At 52.0% G+C, this 23,621-nt stretch overlaps 1 protein-coding gene across 4 annotated transcripts in view; it reads left to right on the forward strand.

The window, feature by feature from the left end:
• The window catches only part of Phactr1 (phosphatase and actin regulator 1), a 280,450-nt gene extending 262,958 nt beyond the window's left edge, over positions 1-17,492 (forward strand). For all 4 annotated transcript variants that reach the window (XM_076859204.1, XM_076859205.1, XM_076859202.1 and 1 more), the window contains exons 9-13: positions 2,952-3,007; positions 7,833-7,894; positions 12,030-12,170; positions 13,213-13,289; positions 14,138-17,492. In XM_076859204.1, coding sequence (XP_076715319.1) covers positions 2,952-3,007; positions 7,833-7,894; positions 12,030-12,170; positions 13,213-13,289; positions 14,138-14,153 — 352 coding nt within the window. In that variant the 3' untranslated portion in view covers positions 14,154-17,492. The remainder of the gene's footprint in view (positions 1-2,951; positions 3,008-7,832; positions 7,895-12,029; positions 12,171-13,212; positions 13,290-14,137) is intronic.
• The last annotated feature ends 6,129 nt before the right edge of the window (positions 17,493-23,621 follow it).

Below are 23,621 nucleotides of genomic sequence, written 5' to 3' on the forward strand. Positions count from 1 at the left end.
GATCCTAAGGGACTCATCAGGAATAAGATACTCCTGTCACTCGGGAAATCTCAAGGACTTTAGGTTCTCTGCCAGAGGAACCAGAGACAAAGACCAGTGCATTCCATGCAATGCCACAGAAATGTTCTTGAGAAAAGGAATAAAAAATGTGAAAATGTTCATAGAAACCTAAAAACACTTGGGAATATACAACTTCCAACAAGGTGCTGCGGATTTTCCACATGACAAGAAGCCCTGAACTTAAAATAGGTCCTTGGAAACTCCATGAACTATATTTTCATTTGTCAACCTAAATGATAATCAGAGGAGAGATTCTCCAAAGAATCAAGGCATTTATTTGGAAAGAGCAGAGCACTGCGGCGGGAATGTATATGTCGTCGTGAGCTGTGAACAGGTGCAAGGGAGTTGGGTGGGGGGCAATTTTTAAAGGTAAAATGAAGAGGGTCACATGAGCTATTTTGAATGACAGTGACTTAGCGAGGGATTGGTAACAAGGTGGTACAGTCCAAGACTGAAGAGCCAGTTGTTGGGCAGATGTCCTTGCAGAAGCACTTTTGGTGTATATCATGAGCGTGCTACGTCACAAACATAGACCAGGTGCGTGTGTGTCTTTCCACAGTGTCAGAATGTGTTGGAAAACACTAAACTCTCAGGTGACACCATGTTCATCATTGACAGTTCTCTGAACACTCGTGGGTCACCTGGTCATCGTAAACCAGGCAACCACAGGCTCTTTTATTTCTATCTCAGTGTCTAAGATCAATAACACTCAAGTCTCACTTTACACTTTACACAATTTTATATTTATCACAGAAAGGCTAGGAAGGGGTGAGGGCAGCCGCGGGGCTCAGGAGGCTGAACCGAGAGCAAAGGTAGAGAGCAGATATGAATGCAAAGAGTCACTGTAGGCAGTCAGATAAGATGAAGAACCAAGGCCAGAGCCTGGTGGCACACACAATGAGGGAGGCTGAGGCAGGAGGATCACAGGTTCAAATCCAGACTCAGCAACTTAGTGAGGTCCTAAGCAACTTAGTGAGATCCTGTCACTAAATAAAATAGAAAAGGATTGGGGATGTGGTTCAGTGGTTAAGCACCTCTGGGTTCAATCCCTGGTACTAGTAAGTTAATTAATTAAAAAAAAAAAAGATTAAGACCAGCAAAGAACTTGTTCAGGGCTCAGAACTGTCAAAGTGCAGGAACCTATTCTAGGTCAAGGTTCAGACAGATGGCAGTTTCACAATGTCACCTTGGAGTGGGACTTAGGTCATCACAGGCAAGAGAAGCTGCACTCTGCTAAAACCCAAGGACAGAGATGTAGACATTTGCCACAGCAGCAGTTTTCCTGGGCAAGGCTCATGAAGAGTGACCAGGCCACCAGGTCAGGGTGCCACAGTGTCCAGTCTCAGGGCGGAGAAGGTCCCTTCTTTTGGAGTCTGGATTGTTTGACGAGCTCCTGGGCCTGGCTTCGCCTGGGTTTGATTTGCCCGTGCATCCACGTGCTCCTGATTAATTTGACGGGTTCGCAGTGGTCATTCTCATCAGCACGATTAACTTATTTATCGGTTTGTGCCTTAGGGTTGTGTCAGGCTGATAGTGGTTTGTTCCTTGTACAAACAAGGTACACAATCGTTTCACCTCACCTCTTAAACTCAGAATGGAGTAACCCGTGGCACACGGCTGCCCAAACAGAGCCACAAAGGTTCCGGCTCGGCCTAAAAACTACGGTTCTACACACCAGGGGGTAACTCAGCAGAACACAACACACTCCACAGCAAGGCTACGGTGCCTTCTCAGCAGGATCCTGGTTTGGGCAGAATCTTTTATGACGGGTTCTTGCTGTAAAACACGCATCCACCAGATCTCCTCCTTCCCCACCCCTGGGTTTACCTGGACTTATTATCTGTGGTTCGGCCTTGACCACAGTGACTCCATGTTGATCCTGACAGCTTTGTCCCATTCTGATCTCTCTCTCTTCAGATTCCACAGTATAAACGTCTCACCAACTGGCCACACGAGTCTCTGCCCCTCCCTACCCCTCAGGACCCAGTGGAAGGCTCCGGAAGCCTAAATGTCCCTTCCACAACGCTCTCCTCTCACCCTCACCTCACCCCTGTGGGTGGCGTAGGACTGCTGAAGGGTCGCAGGGTTGATCAACAGCCACTGACAACTTCAGAGTGTCCCATTCCGTCCAGGCGCAGGCCCACTGTGTAGGTGCCGATCCTTCCCGGGACTCATCCAGGTGGACCAAAATGCAGTTCTGCCCCGATGCCTTTCGCATTCCTGGGGACTGTGTCCCCTCCGTGCCACCTTCCTGCGGTCCTTCCCAGGGCACCACCGCAAGCCCCACCCCCTTGGTCGAGTATCTCTCTAGCTGTGGCTGAATGACATGCCTGGCAACAGGAGTGTCATTTCTGTGCCTGTCCATTTGTCATTCCACGTCTAATAAGGCTCGGGTGGGGACGAGAAGAAGAGCAGCTATTGTTCTGGGCAGACAGGCAGCTCTTTGACGGGGCCCCCGGGGCCATGCGCCTCTCTGTGTCCTGTGTCTGCACCAACATGGCAAGAAGCTAGCTCTAGCCTGAAGGGAGGGGAGAGAGGCAAGAGGCCACCGTCCTGGAGTTAAGAGGCCACAAGGAAAGAAAGGGGCTTCTGTGGAGAGGAGAGTCCCGTTTAAGTTTCGGTCCCCTGGCCTGGGGCAGGCCGGGGAGGGGCTGGCGGAGGGAGGAAGGCAGTGGGTCAGCTCCGCGAGCCATGACGCAGGGCGCCCTTCCTGGGGTTGAAATTGAGGAACTGAGGAGGCGTTGGTGGCAGGAGGCAGTGTCTCAGAGCGCAGCATGGAACAGGGGCTCCGGCCACCAGCTCCGCCTCATGTACCTACAAGGGCCGAGGAGATTCACCGCCCAAGGGGGATATGATATGGTCCAAAAACTTTTCCTGGATTTTTTCCGTAGGCGGCTGAGCCAGAGGCCGACTGCAGAAGAACTGGAGCAGAGGAACATTTTGAAACGTAAGTGACTAAGCCCACGGCCATCACAGACGCTCGCTCGGGGGCGACTCTCCTGATTGCGGAGTGGTGGGTCACCAGGTTTCTACCTGGAGCCTGGGCAGGACAGATGACAGCCTGTCCCCTGGTTGAGGCTCGTCCCCGCGTGTCAGAGCACCAAAGAGGACCTCCCCGTGGGAAGGCAAGTGGGATGTCACTCAGCTCCACTTTGTTGGCTGGAAGCTCACAGACGGCTAAAGCACCTTCCTGCGGTGCCAGCCAGAGAGAAGCGGAGAAACTAGACCGAGTACTTAGTATTCAGTGGTTGAGAAGAGAGCTCAGGTCACCTGTAAATCAAAATGGGCTTCAAAACAGTGAGGAGGGTATTGAAGGGGGAAGAGCCCTTTGAAAACTGAGACCACAAAACAGAACTTTCCAGGGCAGCTCGCTGCTGTGGGTAGGGTTTTCCAACACTAGCTTTGCAGTGGAAGAAAGCATTTCCAAGTGACTAAGCTTCGTGGCCATCCCTCAGGATCCCACTGGCCTGGGGTAAGCCCACGTGACAGTCTCATTCTGGAGAAGCCAGCTGTCACTGAGGCCGAGGACAGAAAAAAAATAAATGAGCTCCTTGTTTGGTTCAGGACACAGGATGTTTGAATGGGGACAGAATCCACTGGGTGCTAAAAAATTAAAGAACACAAAATACTAAAAGAAAATAAGCTCGTCTTGGACACCAGTGGACCTTAGGGTGGTGGAAGATGTTGAGTAGATTTTACATCCCACCACCCTGCTCACATCTGTGGGGTCTTGCTGCTGTTGTCCCTAACACTTTCCTCAGCATCGCTGACAAGTGATGTTTTTTAGTTTAATTCATGATACTTTCTAGCCCAACCCACAAATGCCCTTCCAACTTCTTTCCAGGGAAAAGAAATTGCACAGGTGTTTTTGTTTGTTTTGGTTTCGGGTTTTTGGTACTAGGGATTGAACCCAGAGGCGCTTTACCACTGAGCCACATTCCCGGGCCCTTTTATTTATTTGATTTGCTATTTTTGTTGTTGTTTTGAGAAGTTGCTGAGGGTCTTGCTAAATTGCCAAGGCTGGCCTTGAACTCGTGGTCCTCCTGCCTCGGCCTCCCAAATTGCAGGGATTGCAGACTGTGCCCCTGCGCCAAGCCTGTGCAGTTTTGTAGACATTCTGTATTACATGCTGCATGCATGCACATGCACACGCATGCACAACCTTTCAAACACTTAATTTTACAGTCTAAGAAAGTATCAGTCACGTAAGATCATGCCCTGGGTGCCTGGGTGTTTTCACTTAAAGTGTTCTCGATTTTGCTTTTCTCCCAGTGGTCTTGTGGCTTGGTCTGCATTACATGGTTTGCCAAGGGAGGGTGTTGACTCTCACCCACCCCAGAAGGCTGCTGGCATGTGCAGTTCCTGCAGTGCCCATCTGCTTCACAGTCACCTGTCTCCATTATCCCGCCTCCCTTCTCCACGGCTACCACCACTTCCCCAAAGCTCAGGGCAAGCCATTTCAGGATGGACCTTCCTCGATCCCAGTGCACCTTGCACGTCTCCTAGGTCTCTAGGGATTTGTGGGATAATTTTTCTAACCCACGAATGCCCTTAAAGTCCTCTAAGGCCACCGTGCTAGTCAGTGTAGTCGGACTTCTGCAGCAGAGCCCCTGCTGGGGAAACCTGGGCCTGTGTAATGGCTCCCTTTGGGCCCCAATCTGCTCCCTGACCTGATCCATTATAAACTTTCCATTGTGGGAGAGAAAGAAATAAGAGGTGAACATCAGTTCCTAAAATCAGAAATCAGATAACTCGACTTCCTCCTCTCTTCCGCCTCGCCCCACGCGCATAGTTAACCTGGGTCTGCCGTCCTCCGAGGAACCTGTGTACAGCTCACTCACGGGACCCGTGGGACTTTTGGCCTCCGATCTGACACTACTCCAAGAGGAGGGAGACCTCTGGGGATTGTTGAGGTTTTGGAAAACAGGGCTTATTTCAGTCAGGTTTAGACATGGAAGGCCAAAGTCCCAAGCTGTCACCTCTGGTTTGCCCAGAGCCAGGCAGATCCCTGGAGATTGGTTTTCACCGCCATTTACTTGTGCTCGTAAGCCTAGGGGGACCAAAATGGGAGTCCAAAGATTGTCTCCAGGGTTTTCTTTTATTCTGAACCCTCTTCCTTTTCATCCTGGTCAAATAGCTACAAACCAAAGCAAAGCTTGGCCCAAGTCAAACAGGTTGATCTTTTCCCAGTTTCAAAACTCTGCAGAAATGAACTCATTTTCCCCCCGTGGGTTCTTACTTTCTCCTGCATACTGAAACTTTTGGGTTTTTTTTTTTTTTCTAAATTTGTTGTCTTTTTAATGTATACATTAATTTACTTTGATTGCTAAACAAAAATGTCTAGTGGTATTAAAAAAATGCTGAGATTTAAAAAAAAAACATGCTCAGATAGTTTCTTCTGAAACTTATTTTCTAGGCTTTAAATGGCTAAAGGGGCCCCTTGGTCAGCGGTCAGCTCAGCACTCAGCTTTAGGCTGGGTTTGCAGCCCCTCCCTGCCTGGCCCCAGGAGCAGCCCCTGCTCTGTCCACACCTGAGCACATAATGGACACCCTCTGATGGTGGCACCCTCAAGAATGACATCACAGACTTTTCCTGGCCTCTTTTCCAGGTGCCTTACGGGGTTGTCTTAGCAGCTTCTGCCTGAGAATTCATGACACTGGGTTTGTAGATGGCTTTGAACTAAAGGTATAGATCCATAGGCAGTAGTTGGGCACCCTGCCCCTCAGAGGGACCTAAGGAAGGCATGAAGGAGGTGAAGGCCCATGCTGTGTCACAGAATGCCCACCTTAGTGGTCCAGCAGGATCCTGTCGGGTCAGAAGTGTGAGGCCAGCACCAGTAAGGAGGAGGACTGGCCCCGAGAGAATCAAACCTGACCACAGGAAAAGGCTCAAGTGTTTGCCTAACTAATTAACCCTACGGGGGGACTTGGGACGTGCCCTTCTTGTCCTCATTTGTAAACCAAGGTGGTAGTCGGTGGTTTCTGTCAATATTAACCAGGTGTCCTGGGCTGCCTCGGGGTGGACTCCCAGGCTACTTTCCTTTCTTTCTCTCTCCCACCTACAAACGTGGCTGACTGGGGTCCGCCATCCGATTCTTCTTATCTGCCTCCCAGCTTATCCTCTGATAGCTTAGTTCATACTGAGGTACTAATGGCTGACCAGTTTCATAGGTTTTGTCTCTGGGAAGTTTGCATCTTCACAAATCCTAATCTTGGGGGGGGTCTCTCCTCCCCTGGGTCTTGTGCTGTCTGCCTCCCAGCTTATATCTGATAGAGTAATTCATATTAAGCTATTAATGGCAGACTAGTTTAATCTAAAAGAAATTTGCATTGTTAAACAAAATTCCAAGAGGGAGACAGGATCTTTAAAGGAAGGAGTAGCAATGGTGGAGGATTCCGGGCTTCTGTGGCTCCGGTGACCTGTCCCACAGCAGGACGTGGACATTTCTTGTGCTGCCCCTGTACAAGGTTCTGATCCCCAAAGGCAGTCAAGGCTGCAAAGTCTTGCCCTGGGGGTGTCAATCGGGACCTGAGCTCTGCTCAGAGCCCCCATCTGTTCCACGGGCAGTATTGTCACCGTCAGTGTGATCTGGCTATGGCTCTGGCTGTGTCGGGGGGGACTGATTATCAGTCAGTCCCCACCCCCATTCCTATGCTTAGGGGTCTCCCTCTTTTGAAGATCTGTCCATATTTAGACAAGGAGAAGCCACCGAGGTATCAAGTATGCAATGCAGCCAAGTAATTATCAAAATGCAACTTTATAAGTATGATTGCAAAATGAAAAAGAAAAACAAACAGGTATTCTTAATACCAAATGTTAATACCAAATCAACTTCTGGTCTCCTTACACCAACATCATAATAAACACAGTGGTGGGAATCACAGGTCTTCTATGACATGAGTTGGCATGACGTGATTTTTTTTCCAAGTCCGACAGTACTGTGTTGATATGTATGCTTCCGTAGATACCAAGGACTTCTTCCAAAGCTCAGAGGGAAGTGATGATCTACCCAAGGTCATTGGTTAGCTGAGAAGAAGAGATAAGCCCACACTCTCTGCCCCTAGAATATCTGCTCCCTTCCCAGAACCTCTTGCTTCCGCTCTTTAAAACTCTGCCAAGTCAGTTACCCACATTTTAAGCCGAGAACGTTTTTTAAGCTCTGAAGTCTTCTAAGACACCCCTTAGTAGCCTAAATGCAGGCAATTGTACCCCACACTCTGGCCTCACACATGTTCTGTGGACTTCTTGGAAGATTCAAAGAATTAATGGAATCAGGGTTTGCGAAAGGTGAGCGGTTTGAAATTCCCCTTGGCGCAGCCTGCCGGCCTGGTTTTCTCTCTGCACCGGGTGCAGGCCTGACTTGCCATCCACCCCACAGTGCTCCAGACACTGGGGCCACATGGCCATGAGCCCTTCAGTCTCTGGAGGCTCGAGGGGCTGTGAGTGAGGCCCACCTTCTTGTCCAGAGAAAGGACCCTCTCTCCCCCCCAGAGGCCAAACTTCCTTGCTTCGTCACACATTTCTCAGCCCAGCATCTCGGCCTGGGGAGCCAGAACCCACCTGGCCCAAGGTCACCCTGCTCACTATGGGTTGAAAGCAGCGCAGGTAGTTTGGAAATGTCCCCGTAGGCAGTAGGGTGGCCGGGGAAGGCGAGCACCCTCGCCCCCTTTTCAAATGGAGGCCCTTGGACTAGACCAGCTGTGGTTCCAAGGAAGCACCCGTGTGTGACCTGCTGCCCTGGAATCAAACGCGTCTTCACCATTTCTTTCAGCTCGGAATGAACAAGAGGAACAGGAGGAGAAAAGAGAGATCAAGAGGCGACTAACTCGAAAGGTGAGACCCTTCTCCAAGCCCATCTCGGGGACAGAAGAGGGTGGGCTGCCCAGGGCTCCTCATTCTCTGTTGGCCTTGGGGCCTCAAAGCCACAAGTCCCGGTGACTCCCCTCCTTGGGTGTCAGGTCACCCAGCTCTAACCCTGCGAGACCTCTCCAGGGCTGGTGGTCAGCACAGCTTCCTGACCCTCCGTCCTTTGGCTGGTGACATTCAACCCTGCTCAATTTATCACACACAGACACTCCCCGCCACCCCAGACTTCTTGAGGTCTGTGGCATTGTATTATCACTTTACACTAAATGTTTTGTTTTTAAAAATTCATCATAGGACTCGCAGCTGTAGCTCAGTCAGATGCTTGGAATTCATAGGATTCCAGGCTTAATTCCCAGCACCAGGAAGAAAAACAAAAAAATGGATAACCCTGTCAGGCCATCTGAAACTCATTATCAAAATTAGTCATCCTAATGTAACATTGTTATTTGCTAGGATCCTAGAAGGTGTGAATTTTCCTTGCCTCTGGACACAGTCCTTCCTCATTAGTTCTTAAGAACTATTTGACTTCATTATGCTACATAAAATTTGCATTATTGGATTAGGAAAATGCCAAAAGTCTGGAAAATCTAATGAAGATGTTTGAAAAGCACTTAGATAAAAGTCACAAAGCTCAAATTTTTATTTTATTTTTAGCCTCTGAAATAGATGGTTTGGCACTGCGGTGTAGAACCCCACATGGCTCTCACGCTACGTGAGTGGCCTCTTGAATAATAAACTTGTGGCTATTCTTGGATGCTGTTGAAAAGTTTAATTAATTGGTGGCGCACAGGATAGAACACTATCTCTGTCTAACTACAGTGTTTTTAATCAGCCCCCTACAGTGACCATCTTAGAGAGAGGCACTCCACTTTTAAAGATGGTGAAGAGACCCATTAAAATTAATTTTTTAAAAAAACTTATTAGTGCATTTTTATTCTTAGAAATGTTATTCAAAAGAAGAGACTCTCAGGTCCTGAAACAACATTTATGAAGGAGATATCTTCAGTCGCCAACACCTTGCCTAAAAGTGTCCCAAATATCTAGTGACAAGCCAAACACCAACCCCATTAAAAGAAAATAGGGTCTGAAGGGTCAGGTGACTGGCGGGTGCTACCTTGGTGGGGACCTCTCTTGGGCCAGTTGCTGTTACCTGTCAAGGTCTGACCCCTGCGTCCTCCAGAGCCCCTGGTCTTGGTACACGTGGCACATTTATTCCGAGACTGAGTGGTGGGAAGGACAGAAGAAATACATGAGTTTCTTCTAAATGTGTCCTTGAACAGATAAGGGTATGAAGAAGAGCCTAGTGATAACCCCTCATTTCTGATATAGAAACATCTAGAAGCTCTGAAAAAAAAAGGTTTAAATCAGATTTGGAGCAAGTTCATGGGAGTTGATTACTGAAACCCCCAAATTCTCTGAAACTCCAAGGCTGCTTGCTAAAAAAGGGAGTCGTGGAAAATCGATCAGACATCTATTCATTTCTTATCTCTTAAAAAAAAAAAGATGGTTCTATTTTTGCAGAGGGAAATTTGACTTATTGCATAATTTCATGGTGGGCAATAGAAAAGGGCTGCTTCCCACACCCATCTCCCCTGGGGTCGGTAATACTTGGAGATCCATTAGCCCCAGATAACCACTGGCTTTCGCATGTCCCCCAATAATTGCTTTTTTCACCTTGACCTCCCCTCCCCCTCCCCCGTGGAACTTGGGGTGCTCTCTCCCAGGAGTCGGGGAGAGACAGTGAGTGTGAGCTGAGGCGTGGCACCTGATGAAGGGAGGCTGGAACAAGGGGAAGCAGCCTTCAATCTGTCCCCAGAGATGTGGCGCCTGCCGGCAGGTGGGAACCCACATCCTGTCCCCGCTCTGGGCAAGCTCCTTTCTCTTGAGCCTTTATCACACCAGGACCAGATGCCAGGAGTGGTGGCTGCTTTTCCTTGCCTTGCCCCCAGCCCAAGGATCTCCTCAACCAACTTTTATTTACTTTTAATGTGCTAGGGAGGAATATGAAACCCGGCGGCTCATGGGGATGGTAGCAAGAGACCAAGTCATTTCTGTGGACCAAATGGAGGAAAACCTCAAAATTACATACTTACAAAAAATGACTCCAGAAAGAAAAAAAAAAAAAAAGAGGGTCTAGTTAGCTGAATGGACGGCCAGATGCCTGGCTGGATGGGAGGAGAGAACACGGGAAGGAAAGAAGAGAAGGAACGCACGAGAGTTTAGGTTTATTGATTGGGGGACTCTGAGTCGACTGTATTTTTCCTGCGTCTTTGCCTCCACGTACAGATACAGCTGCTGCCGACCCCTGCCCCACCCCCACTCTCCGTCCATCATCCCAGAAAACTCGACACTGGCCCACAGGGTTCATTTCCTTAGCACCCAAGGCAGGACCTCAGGTTCCAGGTGCCCCACGGACTGCGGCCAGCCACAGGCTCATGGCACATCTTCTGAGCTCCATGTGGTCAGGGGACGAGCCCACAATCACAGAGGAGAGGCCTGGAGACGGCTGGCGTCCGGGTCCACACTCCACCTGAGACTGAGGGGCTTTCCTCACTCATCCCCTCCCAGCACGAGGGTACAGCACCTTCCCCATCAGGCGTGGTGGTGCCTAAGCCCCCGTGGGACCTGGGGACAATGCTCTCTGCCCTTCAGTCCTTTACACGGAGCTTTCTGTCCCCTCGGGACTCTGCCACAGACAGGCTATTAATAAAACCCAGGTCATGATTTCCAGGAAGATAAATTCCAAAATCAGGGCTTTTTCTGAGTCTCATATACAAAATGATATTGTGTATCCAGGGCCCCAGGGATAGGCCCCGGGAGTTCTGAGTGCGAGTCTGATCATCCGGGTTCTACATGGTGAACGTTAAGCGTCTTGTACCAATTCTCCCTGTTCTCACATGTTGGAGAGCACATTGGGTGTCAGGATTAGGCCGTATTTGTTTATAGCCACCGGGGCTATCTGCCCTGGGAAGCCTCCCATAGCTGCCACCTGACAGACTGGGACCCCCCAGGGGTGGCGACATGCAGTCAGGCCAGTGGGCCGCTCCCCCAGCTGAGGTGGCTGGCCCCAGAACTTCCCACTCCTGGCCCAGAGGAAGATGCAGGCTGCCGCAGGGTGGAGTCAGAGCAGCCGTGGTGGTGGTGGTGGTGGTGGTGGTGGGTGGTGGAGGAGGAGGTGGGGGGTGGGTGTTGGATAGGCCTGACTAGTCTTATATTAATAGCACTGAGCCCAATCTCAGGCCTGGAGGGAAAAGTGTTCTTAAATAACACTGGTTGAATGTGAATTGACAGCATCCTCAAAGAGGTGACTGTGTGGCCCCAGAAGAAATAAACCTGTGACAGGTGAAGATAATAGAAATGTCAACCCCGTGTTGTTCAAGGACAGAGAGAGGGCGATGGAGGAATATCAGGAGGTGACTAAGTAAACATGGCTTCGTCCTCCCTCTTGCAGTCCTTCCTCACTAGCCCCCAGGGGCCCAGCCGGAGCCTTCCTCAGCATGAACAGGGCCAGCTCTGCCCCCACTCAGCTGTGCCTTTGTCCACTGACCTTTCATTTGCCCTTCTTGAGTATGTCTGCACATACACTTCTGTGTGTGTGTGTGTAAAACACACGCACCTGCACACACACACACACACATGCCTATGTAAAATGTATTGCAAACCCATCTTGAAGAGAGCCCTCAATTTGACACAGGATGTGGATTCACACATTCAAAATAAGACAGAATTATTGTACAAGGTGACTGCCATCTGGTGGGTGAAGGACGCAGAAAAGTCCACAACAGGCACCCACAGCCACACAAAAGGCCAGCCTTCTTACAAAGACCAAAACACAGCAGAACTGTGAAGGAAGAGCCAGGCTGGCGTCGAGCCGTACAGACCTGGAGGTACGGAAAGGGGTTAAAAAGGTCCCAGAGCCCGGAGAAGTCCAGTTCCAGGAGTCGGGAGCCCTGGGTCTCCACCAGGCCCTCCTGGACTGGCTGTGTGAAGCGTTAGTGGCCTCTCTGGAGGACCTCATTTTCCACTCCTACAAGTTCATGGATGGACCCTCGGGGTCTCAACCCCTCTCACCGGCTGGGCCCCTCTCTCTTCCCCTCTGCAGCTCAGTCAAAGGCCCACAGTAGAAGAACTTCGAGAAAGGAAAATCCTCATCCGTTTCAGTGACTACGTGGAGGTGGCTGACGCTCAGGATTATGATCGGAGGGCAGACAAGCCGTGGACCCGCCTCACAGCTGCAGACAAAGTAAGCAGAGTGGGTGAAGAGGAGGGAGGGGAGCCCCTGGAGGGTGGCAGCAGGGTCTTGTGTGGGGCTTCTTGCTTGCCACTGGGGAGCCTGTTAGACTGCAGTAAAATCTCCACCCTAGCCCATGATGGGCGCGAAGAGCCGGGTTCTAATCGGGCGACTTCCTCCATGCCTTTTCCCAGGAGCTCTGGGTGATCTGCAGGGAGGTCACTGAAATGTGTGCTTGACCACTCACAAGACAAACAGTGATACTGGGCTTGAGTTACAGAAAGAGGAAGGGCACCGTCTTAGTCCATTTTCTGTTGCTATAACAGGATACCTGAGACTGAGTGATGTTATAAGGAAAGAAGTTATTTGAACTCAGTTCTGGAGGTTGGGCAGCCACACCTGGTGAGGGCCTCATGCTGCTCCATTTTTATGGCGGAAGTTGGAAAAGGAAGTAGGTACATATTAGAGACAAAACACAGCGGGTAGCCTTGCTTATGACAGTCCACACTGGCAGTAACTAGTGTCCCATTCCTAGATAAAGACATTAGTACCTCTTCATGATCTGAACACCTCTTAAAGACCCCAACACCTCTGGATACCATTGCATTGGAAATTGAGTTTCCACCACGTGAACTTCTCAGGGACACATTCACACCATTGCAGGCAGCCTGGGAGGGGGTGCCCAGAGGGACAGAATGACACTGGTCTAGGCACAGAACAGTTCAAGAGCATGAGGCTGCAGGCTCATCCTAGACCTTCACGTGAAGGGCACTGTCCTCTGCACCCAGGAGGGGATGTGCAGAGCTCAGGAAGGCGCAGAGCACAGACCTTAAGACACATCAAATGGGCGGGGTCGACTTCCCCTAAGAAGGGCAATCTTGCAAAGTTCTAAAGGACGTCTCAGGTGATTTTGCACCCTTCCAGTGAAAAGGTATTTCACACAGTCATGTGGCTTTGTGGAAGACGAAGGTGTTATGTGATGTGCAGTGGAAAGGGGTCCCTCTGTCCCCCCACCCCTCGCCCCAGCCTCCTGACAGTCTGCTCTCCCTTCCAGGCTGCCATTCGGAAAGAGCTCAATGAATTTAAAAGCACTGAAATGGAAGTTCATGAATTGAGTAGACACTTAACAAGGTCAGTATCAAAGGGTTTCTGTTTGTTCTCCCCCCCCCCCCACCGCCCCAACACACACACTCTTGAAATTGCAAAGTTTACTTCCAAACAAAACGTCTCCTGTCTGCTCCCGGGTCACCTGTGGTTTGGTAAGTGCCTGGTGAGGAAAGATGAGAGGTTGGTCAACATGAAGGCCTACTTTGAGTTGCCAGAACTCGCCCAAGGAATGTTGAAGGCCCAGACGGGAAGCAACCTTCTCCAAGCCTGCTTCTCCCTTCCTTCAAATGAACACTCTGACAAACCCCAGATTGCCAATCGCCCCAAACCGAGGCGGTTTTTATGAAACCAGCCGAGGAGAAGAGACCCCTGCAGTTTACATCCCGTCACCAGATCCTCACGGGCCTTCCCACGCAGATTCACTTCTGCTGCTCTGTGCTGCTGTTCTCCCAGAGAGCTTTGTGGGATGTCATTTGGGGAAACTGAGGCACGGAGAAATGAAGGTCACATGGCTAGTTAGAGACAAAGCCATTGACTTGATTCTACTTATCCTCCTTTGGCGGTCATTTACAGAACCAGGACTTAGCAAATGTGTGGAATCTGGGCTCAGAGTCACCATCTGGGCCCCTCCCACCTTGCTGCTGAGCCCCCAGGGTCACCAGGGCTACTCACTTTGGGCCCCAGGAGGTCCAGTTAAACTGTCCCAAAACCAGGGGTGAGTTTGGGTGAAGTTCAGGTACTAGGGGGAGGGTCTGGGAGGCTCGTACCTTCCTGTCACTCTTGCAACCCGGGTGTCTGAGGACGGGAGGGTGGCACTGCCAGGTGCCAGGCCCGGCAGCCCCGAGGTCCTGATGAAGTTCTTTGTCTCCTAGGTTCCATCGACCTTAACAGTTAAATTCCTCTTGAGTGCTATGCTGTCTTCAAAACATAAATTTATAAGAACCATAAGTGCTGGTATTTATTCACTTCCCCATTACGATGTAAATCTTCTGAACTGCCTTTTTTAAAAAAAGAAGAAGAAGAAAAATAAAAGGAAACGCAATCAGGATTCTCTGTGCGAAAACGTGATGGTGACCACTGCACGGTCAGAGCTGCTGGCGTCACTGCGGGTACCGAAACGCGTCCCACCGGTATCAGGGTCCTGGCGGAAGACCTCCCGGAGGCCCAGCGCTCCTCATCCTCGCCATCGGAGCCCGGCAGGCACCACGCTCACCTGGTCTCCAGTGAGACCCTTCCTCACAAGGGTCTGTCACCTGAGTGGAAAGAAGGCGGAGGCAGCGAGCTTGTCTCAGAGACTGTGCCCAGCTGTCAGTCCGGATGGCCTTCTAGATTTGGCCAGATGCGCCAGGCAGTCTGGGGGTCCCCGAGGAGGGAGATGCTGAGAACCGGGGAGCGCTGCTCCGTGGCCGGGTCCTTTCTCTTCGGCCATCATCCCCGCAGTGAACAGAATGGAAGGGCCTTTTCCCAGGGGGTTCTGGGGGAGTCTGTGGCTGTCTGTGGGTCCTCAGGTGGGTGCCGTAGGGGCGGAAGGCTGGCCGGCAGCGCCCATCCTGCCCCCTGCTGAGCCGCCTCGCAGGAGACTCTGGTTTCAAAAGCGAGAGTTGTCACCTGCTCAGTTCTAATTAATTGACCCACCCAGTGTCACACAAATGCCATGGCTAAGGTACTCCCGTGGTGTCTGTGCATCCGAGGGTGCAGATAGCGTGGGGCCATGAGCTGGGGTCAGCCCTCGCTCAGGCAGCACAGGCACTAAGAGGAGCCAAACAGAGAAGTCTAGCAAGGCTGGTCGGAAACTCTGCTTGGCCAGGGTTCATTTTTCCTGTGCACCCAGAGACAGGGGTGGTGTGACTTGGAAGTCATCGGTCCTCTGAGCCCAGGACCAATGCGTGGAGGCCAGAAGCCCTTCCTGTAAGCCTGGCTCCCCAGTCACTGAGGGACTGGAGTTCCAGTGCCACTCTATGGCCTCCTGTTCTCCCTTCTTTGCACTGAAAAGCTTCCATGGAGAAGCCCAGGTTTCAGCACGTGCCAGGTTCGGGCAGATGCCAGGCACGCCTGCCCAGAGTGTCCCTCTCTTCCTGCTCCATTGATCCAGAGAGAGTCCTGTCTCTCTTGTGATGCAGGGTGATTGGAGACGAGTCTCCAACCGTCGCCCTGCACACCGGGACCACAGAGAAGCAATACTCTGTCGGCAGGGACACCAGGGTTGGGTGTGCGGTGAGGTAAGGACACCCACAAACCCTACCCAGGATCCCAGCGAGGCCCAGAACACCCACTTTTCTTTTCTTTCTGAGCAGAGCTCTCCCTGCCTTCTGTGGAGGATCCAGAGCCACCATGGTCCCTCTAGGCCATGGCTCGCTCTCCACCCCACGCGCCCAGGGTTTAAAAGGATGCCAGCTGCCGGCCTGGCCATCCCAAAAAAGAGTCAACAAGTCCCCACTCAAACCCAGGGGGGACCAGTAACCCTTGGGATGCAACACCCATCTCTGGGGCTGTTGAATTTTCTACAGCCTTATCGGCTCCGTGGGTAGCACCAAGCAGGAGCCAGACAGATGTGGGGGAGAGCTCAGGGCAGCTCTGCAGGCAGTGCCCCCAGCCGCTGGTCTCCTTGCGCCTCTGGAGCGCGCACGCCTCTGCCCAGCCCAAGGGCAGACACCATCACCATCACTGGACACCATCACTAGATCTTTCTTTTTTTCTTTGAATGTTGAATCTGAATAGTTCCTGCAGTCGGGAGAGGTATTCAGGGAAAATGTCTTCCCGAAAGGCTTACTGACAGTGTGAATGTTCGAATGGAATGACAGAAGACGCTTGGCTCTTGTGTTGAGCTTCTCTAGGGCAGGTGGGGCAGGCACACATTCAAGGCGGAGGTGCCTGCCTGCCCGGGCTTGAGGCCCACACTCCCTCTAACCAGCAGCTGAGCTTCAAAAGTGGCACGTGGTGCCCTGTGGCCTGACAGTCGGGCCTTCCCCTGGCCAGGAGTGAGTCCTCAGGGAGCACATTCCGCTGACTAGACTCCTCCCACCAAGGCCCCTGGCATCCCTGCTGGCCTTGGGTCTTGGGCCTTCAAATTCCCTGGGAATAGAAAGACCAAATCCCGCTCCCTGCAGCCAGCCAGCAGCCCGGATGGACCACCCAAAGTGCCCTAGGGTTGCAGTCCACTTCCTGCATGGAGGAAACCGAAGGCCACTTCCACTCCTCCTCCTGCAGGGCACCCTTTCCCAGAAGTCACTTTCTCAGACTGAGGGGTGCACCTCCCAGTCCCTGAAAGGTCACCCACCTTCAGGGTCAGCTATCTCAAGCCCACTCTAGGTGGCCCTTAGCCTCAGCAACCCCAGTGGCCTGCAGGACGGGGCCTCTGCTGTCTCCCTGTAAACCTCCAGGTCTTTAGAGAGATCATCTACCCACATTTTTCTGGCCACATTGTTATGACACCGAAGCAACTTGTGTTACCTTCCAAGATGACAATCCGACCCTCATTGGGGACAGGGGGAAGAGATGGGCTAGATGGTTTAAAATGCATCACTTTTCCGGAAGTACTGCAGTTTTGGAGTTGGTACAAGCATGTACGTTCCCAGTGGAGCATGGTGTCATCTGGATTCGTGGGAGAAGGAATCGTGAATTATCTCAAATTCTGTCCCTCTCGAAATTAGACATGGCTCCAAGCCCAACCCCAACCCCCCCTTAATGACAAAAGATACAGCCATTGGCCAACTTCCTTTCTCAAAATTCTGATAACCTCATCCCCAAGGCCCCCGAGCCCTGTAACACTTTTAAAACATTCGCCTTTCTGTCCGATTAGAGAAACTACCAACGACGTGGCGTTGAATGTGAGGAAAGCTTTGGGTTTATTTTTCTCCCGCTTTATGAACATGTATTTATATTTGCCGAATGAACATCGTGGTGTGTGGCTTCCATGAAGGGAGCTGCAGGCTCCCCCGTGCACGGCCGGTGGGTAAAGGTCACCTGCCATGACTTTTCCTTCCCGTTGGTCTGTTAACCCCCAAACCGGTTGCTTTCTCCAGTTGCTTCCTGGGTGTGTGTACATAGTTTGTCTTTGTATAGGAATGAGTGTGGCGACCGTCAATCCGTGCCCTCCCGGGTTCCACTTCACAGATGGCTGTATGAGGGAGACGATGTACAGACGACACAAATTAAACTGGATCTCTACGGCCTCGGTTTTGTACATACAGAAACTGCATGGTATTTAAATTATTGTTTGTCTCTGATGATGTATGCAGTTTCTCTAAAAACAAACCAAAACAAAAAAGTCTGAAAAAAAAAAAATTGACTCCTGTGTGTTTTATCATCCACCAGAAGGAAACGCCAAAGACAGATTGTTGGGCTGGGGAAGGCAGGTTGGTCCTCATCAGCGAAATAGGGCCAGTCAGGGGACACGTGGGGCCACCTCCTGTGCCAGGAAATGCTGGGGAAGGAAGTTTCATGGCGCATCAGTTTTCTAGAAGACTTTTTGTCCACTAGGGATTTGCCCTTAATGTCTGGAATACCTAAAATGGTTTGCCCAACTGTGGTGTCCTTGAATTACCGGGGACGGGGAATTTAGATGAGCTTTTTGTTAATGACTCGGGTCATCTCAGTAGTGTTAGGGATCAGATGGTCTTTAGCCATAATGAGTTGGGAACCTTTGGGGTTCCTGTCACTAATGCCCTGTCACTCCATCCATGTCTGTGGATTACACCAACCGTGGATCAAAAATTAGAATGGACATGCATACTTTTTTTCTTGTCATTATTCCCTAAGCAGCGCTGTGTAATGACTACCTACACAGCGTCTATGTGGCACTAGGTAGTAGAAGTCATCTAGAGATGGTCCAGGCATGGGGGAGGGTGTGAGGAATTTAGTACAGGTCTTTTACTTTGGGACTTGAGCACTGGTATCCACAGGGGCAGAGGTGGTCCTGGAACCAACTCCCCCTGGTATGGACAGCTGGACTTCTATCTCCTTGAAAAGCTGGTATTTGTCTTATAAAGCAAAGAGCGGGGTTTTTTTGTTTGTTTGTTTGTTTTTTGTTTGTTTTTTTTATAACTACCGTTGCTAAATTGCCTCTTTGAAGATCTGGGGGGAAACAGGAGAAGCAGCACAAGGAGAGGGGTGAGGTTGCTGGATGACACATCCTTGTCCCAGCAATGGAGGAAACTTTTTTCTAGGGAAGAGGAACAGAGTGGGAGCTGCATACGAATCATCTGGGGCTCTTGTTAAGGTGCAGGTGTCCATCAGCAGGGTGGACGGGGCCCAAGTCTGCAGGCTCCAGGGCTGCTGGGCCTGCTGGGAAAAGGATCAACTTTCTGAGTCGTGGGCACTAGGGAGGACGGCCCAAAGACAGCCACATTTCCCTTGCCTGGACCTCTGATGACCACAGGCTCTGCCTGTTTCTTTGCTGAGGGACAGCAGCCAAGCCATCGCTGGGTGTCAAGTCCTGCAGGATTTGCAGCACAGTGTCAGGCACCTGTGCAGGCCCACAGCACTGGAGCCCAGAGGCTGAAGCAGCAGGGCGGGTGTGGGACAGCAAGCTTCCAGCTCCCAGCCTGAGTTTTCTCCATCCCTCTTCCCCTTCTGGCTTATGAACTGCAGAACCTGCCTGCAGCTTTCCAAGGGAGAAAAAGGACTAAAAAGCAAAAGCTCCGAGAAGCCCCCAACGGCTCTGCCAGGCAAGAGGGAAGGAAAACGGCCGGAAGGGGAGGGAGGGTGTGGTCACAGAGTCTCCCCAGAGAGAGTCATGGCTCTGCTGCTACACCTAACAGGACAGTTTGGGGGACGTAACTCAATTTCTCCAGCCCTCCGTTTCCTCACCACATCACATGAGACGTTCTCAAGCCTCCTCCAGTTCGTCAGCTCAGGGTTTGGGGAATTTTTAAAACACTAGACTGAGACTTCAGGAAAGAGGAAGCTGTGAGCAGGCCCATGGGGGCCAGTCTCCTGGAGAAGAGTTGGGATTCCTCTAAGTCTTCTGCAAGTGCCTGCCACAGACTGGCCCCCTGGGGAGCCGCCCTTCCCAGTGCCCCCCTGAGGCTTCAACCAGCTATGCTTAAGACCCTGCCCCACATTCCCAAGGTGCCCCACATTTTAAGGTGCTTCCCTGGTGGGGTTACTTCTGCCGTTAACCCAGAGATCAAGCTGGACACCACACACGCTCCCTGGCTCCCTCTCCACAGGTCCCGAGCGATCTCTACCACAATCCTGGCTTCCAATATCTGTCTAAGGCTGCAGCTTGAATCTGCCCTGAGCTCCAGACCCAGCTTTCCCAACATCACAAAGCAGCAGTGTAGCATAGTGTTAGGAGTGCATGGCTCTGAGCTCAGAAGGCTTGGAGTCAAGTCCTGGCCCTTCCTGGTTGTGCAACTTGGGGCAAGTTATTTAATTTACCTTGTCTCACTTTCTCATCTGCAAAAGGGGACTGACTGCACCCAGTGTCTATTCTATGGGGCTGTTAGGAGGATCTGATGTCAGTCTGTCTGACATACAGGTAGGCCTGACTCCCTGTGAGCGCTTTTGTTGGCGTCCGTGTTTCCCAGCAGAGCCTCAAATTCAACATGCCCAGGCTATGACCCTAAATCCCACCTCCTGCCAGTCCCCTCCCTCCTCTCCTATTTCCTGTTGCAGTGACTGGCATCACCTAAGGTCACCTTCTGCATTCCACTTCCAGCTGGTCCTGAGCACCTGCCAGTGAGTTCTAGAAGCTAATCCTCCCTAGGCAGCCTCCTGCTCTTTAATTAGGCCCTCGTCTTCCACCTGGGCAATGGCAGCCCTGTCTCCTTTCCTGTGGCCTCACTGCGTCTGATCCTGCTGCCAGAGTCACCATTGCCAGACAGACCTGCTCACCCCCTGGTGAAACCCCTCTGCCCATCTCTGATGAAATCCCAGCTCTGCTGGAAGAAGAAGGGTGGCTCTTGACCCTTCTCCAGCCTCCCTTCCCACCCCTTTCCAGTCCCCCTGCATTGGGGTCCCTGAGCAGACCCTTCTGATAAGTGAGGATTGCAAGGGGACTGTTCATGTGGCCCTGTTGAGGGAGCCACTGCAGGGACAACCAGGGCTTAAACAGGGACTTGGGAGACTGAGCACCTAAGTTTTCCAGAAGGATTCCAAGAGGGGCCTCACTTTACTGATCTTGAAATGCTCATGGGGAGCCAGGATAGTTGTGGAATGCCCCCCCAAAGCCCAGTATGAACAACAGTTGGCACCTGGCACCTTGGCACCCCCGATTCCTGACTCTGGCTGCCTGAACACTCGATTCCTGTTAACACTGCTCCCACGCTGCAGGCCAGGCACCTGCACATTAGTCACTGACCACAAAATCCAGCCCCGAACAGCAACTTAGAGACACTCAGAGGTGGAGTGGCTTGCAAACCCAGATCCCCAAGATTCTGAAGCAACGCCCCCCACGTCCCAGCTAGGCTGAGGCACACATTACTGTGCTCCCCTGTCCAGGGTTCTCACTCTCTCTGGGTCCATTCAGTTATCCTGGCTGCCTCATCCTGAGGCGTCTTCCTCTGGTGCCAGGGACCAGGCAAGACCACCCAGTCTACAGCGCCCCCCACCCCTGTGCTGCCCATCTGTGATTAGGCTGAGTCTCCTGCCATAGGGACCTCCCATGTGCCACAATCTGGCTGGGCACAAAATAACCGAGCCGCCACACAGCCGTGTAGGTTCAAACAGCAACTCTTTATTCCCGAACTCTCACGGGCACTCTACACACACTTCCCGGGAATACACTCCCTCCACCGGGCCCCATGCGCCAATTCTCCCGGAACCCCTGGAGAACTCAAAAGTAGCGGGCGCCTGAGGCAGCAGGATCCGCCCTAATCCCAGCAGGATCCACCCTAATCCTGGAGCCGCCCTAATCCCAGAGCCACCCTAATCCCAGAGCAGGGTCACCTTTCAACCATTCCCTCTAGCAAAATGCCAGGCATCATTTCGACTAAACTGTGGCTCTCAACACCCATGGCCATTGGACAGCCAGCCAATATTTATGAGTTCCTGCAAGGGAAATAGTGTTGAACGAGGCCCTGGTGCTGCGTGGGTCCTACCTAGAGCCGCAGCAAAGGCAGCAGATCAGCCGGCTGCCAGGCAGAGAACATGCCAGATGCTCATTCACTGCATGAGCACCCAGTTCCTTTCCTGGGGACTGTTTTCTGGTAAAAGGGGGGGGGGTTCTGCTCTTAATCAAGGAATGCTCTCCATATTTCATCATGGGAAGCATGACCATCCAGGGTGTCCAGGGGCGACACCCCAGATGAAGGCAGAGGGGCCTTGTTAAATCAATCTGTTTGCAGAAGAGAACAGATTAGTAAACCCCAAACACGAGATGAGTGCTCATCCCTCTTCCAGGACCACAGCCAGCTCACGTGCATCCTCCACTGAGCAGGAGATCCAGAGCCCGCCGCTCTTCTTCATTCCTGCCTACCAGGAGGTCTCTGAGGTGCAGCCTTTCCTGCGTGGTGACATCATTGCTGCTGCTGTTCCTGTAATAAAAAAAAAAAAAATGAGCAACAGCAGCTGTGGAGGGAGGGAGGGAGGGACAGGCTCCCTAATGGGACGTTGCCACTGCCACCTTGTCCTCTGGGGTCTCGGGTTCATGAGAGGCTGCCTCTTTAGGAGACCTGTGTGTTCAGAATCTCCACCCAGAGGACAAGCAGTGCCTGCGGCCACGCAGAGACCTACTGCACGCACTGATTTGGCTACCCTCTGCCCTGCCATGGATGGAATTAGGGGAGAGGATTTGGTCCCTTTCAGAAGCCCCACGGCCTGTCCTCCCATCAGCTGGGCTCACTAAGGGCACATCTGGGGCTTTGTGCTCAACACCTGAGCCTCCTGGAAGACTCGGCCCCACCACAAAGCCCCAGTGTGCTGGCTGCGCAGGGCCTGGGGTTAAAATGGCCAAAACACCGCCTGCCAAGGGGTGGCCTCTTCCAGACTGTGTGCTGCCTTGTTGTTGGGGTGATGGGGACACTTTCCCAAGCCACTGTTAAAATGCCAACCATCACCTCTGCCGGCCCCCAGCCAAGCCCTCGCCCACTGCTCCACGTCCACCCCACTGAGGCTACAAGAGCCCCTTGTTGGGGCAGGCTCCCCTGGCTAGGTGAGGACAGCCCCACAGCAGACAGGACAAACCCCTTCTTTCTTCCTAGAAAAATACAATAACTGGTTCACTGTTTGGCTAACCAAGGTTGGCTCCAAGGAAGGGGCTTGGGGCTGGTGTGTGGAGAAGAGCGGACCTTATGTCCTGGTGCCTTTGATCCTCTGTGAGCATGTCCTCCCTTTTACGTTTAAAAAAAAAAGGTTACAATTTTGTTTTTAAAGGAAACCTAGAACGTACACTCGGTGCTGTTTGCTTTTATATACCTGATCAAGGAGTTGGCCCTGCGTGTGCTGTGCGGCCCGTGGGCCTTGATTCAATCCCATTACATTTTTAAATCCAGGAACAGACCACAGTAAGGAAAGGCAGGCTTGTTTCAGACCATCCAGCAGCTGGGCAAAAACTAAGACCCACTGGAGCGAGCTCTGAGCGGTTCATACGACACCTTCCTATTTTGGTCTCTGGCCACACCCTGTGCCGGAAGTGAGCTCATCTCTTCCTATTTTCAGTTCACTGTGCAATCGTGGTTTTGCGCTCCAGGAACTGGCAACTACACATGAGCAGAGACAGTGCAGGTGCCAGACCAGTTGACTGGGGCGGGGGCAGGGGAAGGCAAAGGATGGTGGTCCCAGGTTTGGTGGCCCTGGGTTTGGAGCACGGCTGAGAGAAATTGGAGGGTCTTGGTTTGGACAGCCGGGGTGTGGTGATTCTGTTGTGGTTAAAAACACCCTCCATGGGCTCCCGTGAACAGGAGAGCCCGTTCTCACTGATGATCAGTAGGAACCTCTGGCCAGCTTGGAGCGCACAGCTGGGGGACAGTCAGTGGCCAGTCGTTTGGAGTCAGCAGCCGTGCAATGGGGGCAGTTGACGTGTTCACTGGCAGCCTGGCACTGAGCTCAGGAGCTGGGAGGTGGCTTTCTCAAGGCCCTTCTCAAAACTGCTGGTGCTGCCCTGGCCTCCCTCCAGACAAGTGACACTTAGCCCAGCCGGGGTGGCAGTGGAGGCAGCCTGCTCTGCAGCCCTCAGACATTAAGGTGGGCACAACAAAAGAAGGTGCCAGCAAGTGTGTCACTGCTGGTGCCTAAGCATCCCCTCCCCCACCCTCTGCTCTGTCAGCGTGGCTCTCTGCTTTGCATCCATCTGTCCCCTGGGCCACTTCCTGAGACACACCCACTCAACACCAGTGCGACAAGTTCTGCACTGGGACATTGTGCCGGCCACTCCAGGGGAGGGGACAGAGGCTTACAAGGAACACAGCACACAGG

The sequence above is a fragment of the Callospermophilus lateralis genome, chromosome 6 (genome assembly GCF_048772815.1).
Source record: "Callospermophilus lateralis isolate mCalLat2 chromosome 6, mCalLat2.hap1, whole genome shotgun sequence".
Classification (NCBI taxonomy): Eukaryota; Metazoa; Chordata; class Mammalia; order Rodentia; family Sciuridae; genus Callospermophilus; species Callospermophilus lateralis.